Genomic DNA, 3,893 nt, shown 5'->3' with positions numbered 1-3,893 from the left:
AAAAAAAAAAAAAAAAATAGAAAAAAAAAAAATTTAATACATAAGATAACATTTTCAAATTACAAACATATATACTATTATTAACAAAACAATTCGATCAGAAAAAAAAAGTAAATGATATAAAATACTATATAATATACACTTATATGAATTGACAAATTATTCCTGCTCTTGCCAGTAAGGAAATAACTCGCTAACAAGTTCAACGTATCTTTTTTTTGCATCTTCTCTATTTAAATTTTCTACAGATTTCCAAGCCTCATATTTTTTTTTATCAACAACTTTAAATCTACTTGGTTCCTTTATATTACAATTCCCTACGGTACCCTGCTTATAATATTTATACAAATTTAATTTAATATCGTTCGGCAAATTTACATTTTTAGGTACACTATTAATAAAGGAAACACTTTCTTCAAAGAGTTCTGACATTTTGAACTTTTATCGTTTGTTTTTTTGTTGAAGTTTACGATCTAAAAATAAAAATTATATATTAATAAATATTATATTATTTTAATGATATGTAATAAAATATATAAAAAAAAACATTCATATATTTTATATTTTATTTATTATCATATATATAAATAACATAGATTAAAAATATATACATAAAATTATGTGAGGAAAGTTTTATTTCAACAAAATTATATATATATATATATATATATATATATATATATATATAAGAAAAGACATAAAATAATACTATAGTTTCAATAGAAAATAATTTTAAATAGTTTACCTTATATAATTTTTTAATATATATGTTTTTTTAAAAAAATAAAAGCAAAAATGAAATGATTAAATAAAAGAATAATCTATTCAAAAAAAAAAAAAAAAAAATAATAAAATAAAAAAGAAAGTTTAATAAGTTTTTTTAAATTTATATTTTATATAAAATAGTTTTTAAATATAAAGTTTTGAATTTAAAAAACATTATTATTTATTTGGTTTTCATTAGAAACAAAATAATTTTATTAAAACATTTATAAATTATATATATATATATATAAACAATTTAAAGAAAGAAATATAAATCAAAAAAACAACAAAATATTTGTATTTTGTATATTGTATTTCTTTTCTTTTCTTTTTTTTTAATTACACTAAAACAACATTTTAAAAACCATTAATATGTACATATGGCAGATATAATATATTAAAAAAGGATATGTTAAAATAAAAATATAGTGAAAGATGAATTAAAATGTATTTTTTCTTACATTATAAATCAAGAATAATAAAAAATAATAAAAATAAAATTATAAAAATACTGCATGCATAATATTAGAATATTTATTTTGATTATATCAAAATTTGATTATGTTATATTTTGATTATATACATATTGTTATTATATTATATTATATTATATTTTGATATATTATATATAATATAATACATAAGAACATTATCCATAATTCATATGTTCTAATAGTATCACAATAAAATGTAGCTATTGATATATTTTATTAAAAAATTTTAACCATTTCTTTATTTTATATTCTCTATAATATAATTCTTCATGTTATTTAAATATATTTTTCTATAATTCTATTTATATATTGTAATGTTATAAATATGATGTCTATGATATTATAAGTACTATTATTAATATTATTTTAACAAAAGAAATGCATAAAAATAAAATAAAATAAAATAAAATAAAATTGTGCAATAACTTCTAATTATAGTAAAAAAGTAATTATTATGAGTCGAATATATAAAAATATATATTATATATATATATGCTACTATAGTTATATAAAATTTATTTTTCCAACAAATATATAAAAAGTTTGTTATATGTATTTTTTATATGTAATATTTATATATTTTTTTAAAATGACAAGAGGATAAATTTATTTTTTTTAAGATAAATAACATAATAGTATTTCTTTTGTATAATTATTTTATTATAACTTCATTTTATATAAACATTTTTTTTCTTTTTTTATTTTATAAATCTTTTTATGAAATTTTCACATGATATTAAAATAAAATAATATATCTAATTAAATTACATTTATTATAAAAATATTAATAAATATGTACATAATATATATATATATATATATATTTATTATTTTTTTTTTTTTATTGTTAAAAATATATTAAATATAAATTAATATTAAAATAAATATATTTATTTAAAAAAAATTAATAAATAATAAATTATATAATCATATTAATTTACAAATTATTCTGTAATCTTCCACATAGAAAACATTTCTGTAACTATTACAATAATTTTTTTTTTTTTTTTGTATCATATCTATTAAAACTTTTTATCTTATTTATAAGGGTGTTATTTTATTTTTAAGCATATTGAAAAAAACTTGGTTCTTTTATATTATAATTACCTTGATTACCTTGTTCATAATATTTATATATAAACTTAGTGTCAACTGTTAATGGACTATTATTATGTAATAAGTTGATATATTTAACAGAATCATCAAACAAATCTACCATTTTGTACTAATAGGTTTATTTTAAAATTAAAAGATAAATCTATTAAATATATATATATATATATATATATATATATTCAAAACGAATTACATTTAACGATTAAATGTTATTTTTCCAAATGAAAATTTGTTATTTATTTATAAAATTGATAACCAAATTTTTAAATATCTAAGAAAAATATATTTATTATAAAGTTACAGTTTTGTTATATAAAATAAAAATAAATAATAATTACATAAAATTTTTATACACACCCTTTATTGTTAAATTTTATTATATATCTAGGTATATATGTGAAGACAAAAGTATTAATATAATTAATACTTCTTTCGGAACATATATATATTATGATATAATTATAAATAAAAATATAATAATATTATATCCTTCAAATTATTTTCATTAATGACAAAATATATATTATAATATAAGATTTTAATAAAGAATTATTATTATAATTATTAATATTATATATATATATATATACGATTTATTATATTATATTATATTTTATATTTCCCTATACGAATTTTAAAATTCAATGTAATAATAATATTTTATTACTTAATTCTATATATTATATAGTAATAGTTATAAAATATTCTATACATAATAACCACAATTTAATAAATTGTATAAATTTATATATAATTAAATTTTTAAAAAATTGTATTACATTGGCTAAAAAATATATATGTATTATGTTTTTTATTCTGTAATATATAGAACATTCATATATATATATATATATATATATATATATATATATATATATATATATATTAATATAATTTTCTTAAAATAACTAATTCATTAATATATAGTTTTTTTTTTCTTTTATCATATAATTATACCTTTAAATGAAATATTTAAGAACAATATTTATTCTTTATTATTTTTATATACCTTATTGGACAATATATATATTAAATATATCCAAGGTGTAAATCAATCAATTATATATTGTTATATAATTTTTTACTATTATTTTTGATTATATCTTCTTAAATTATAAATTCCTAGAATACACATATGAAATAATATTTAATTGTATGCATATTATTATATATAATAAAATCTAAAAATAATTTTATGACAAAAACCATTATAAGTAATAATGTATATGTGTTCCTAATATTATATATATATATATATATTTCTTATAAACCTTATAAATATAAATATATTTTTCTTATTTTATTTTTTTTAAATAAAATTATTACTATATATAACCCATTCATAAATACACAATTAGTCCATAAACTTCATAAAGAATTAACAAATTGAAATTTTAATGTACCCATAGAATTATTAATTTATAAAATAAAACTATCTATAATTTATTTCTAATAGTCTAACAATAAGTATTGCTTTAATATAAAAACAATATATTATATGACTTAATTTATGCTATT

General features: G+C 13.4%; 1 protein-coding gene across 1 annotated transcript; it reads right to left on the bottom strand.

The window, feature by feature from the left end:
• Window positions 1–159: 159 nt before the first annotated feature.
• Window positions 160–432, bottom strand: PRSY57_0013800 (acyl-CoA binding protein, putative; the record flags this gene model as incomplete). The annotated part of the gene is made up of 1 exon (XM_020114214.1): window positions 160–432. One exon carries the CDS (start codon window positions 430–432, stop codon window positions 160–162), a length of 273 nt encoding a protein of 90 aa, XP_019969783.1.
• Between the last annotated feature and the right edge of the window lie 3,461 nt (window positions 433–3,893).

The sequence above is a fragment of the Plasmodium reichenowi genome, assembly GCF_001601855.1.
Source record: "Plasmodium reichenowi strain SY57 chromosome Unknown, whole genome shotgun sequence".
Taxonomy (NCBI): Eukaryota; Apicomplexa; class Aconoidasida; order Haemosporida; family Plasmodiidae; genus Plasmodium; species Plasmodium reichenowi.
Note: the sequence above shows the minus strand (reverse complement) of the source record. Positions and strands in the feature narration are given on the sequence as shown.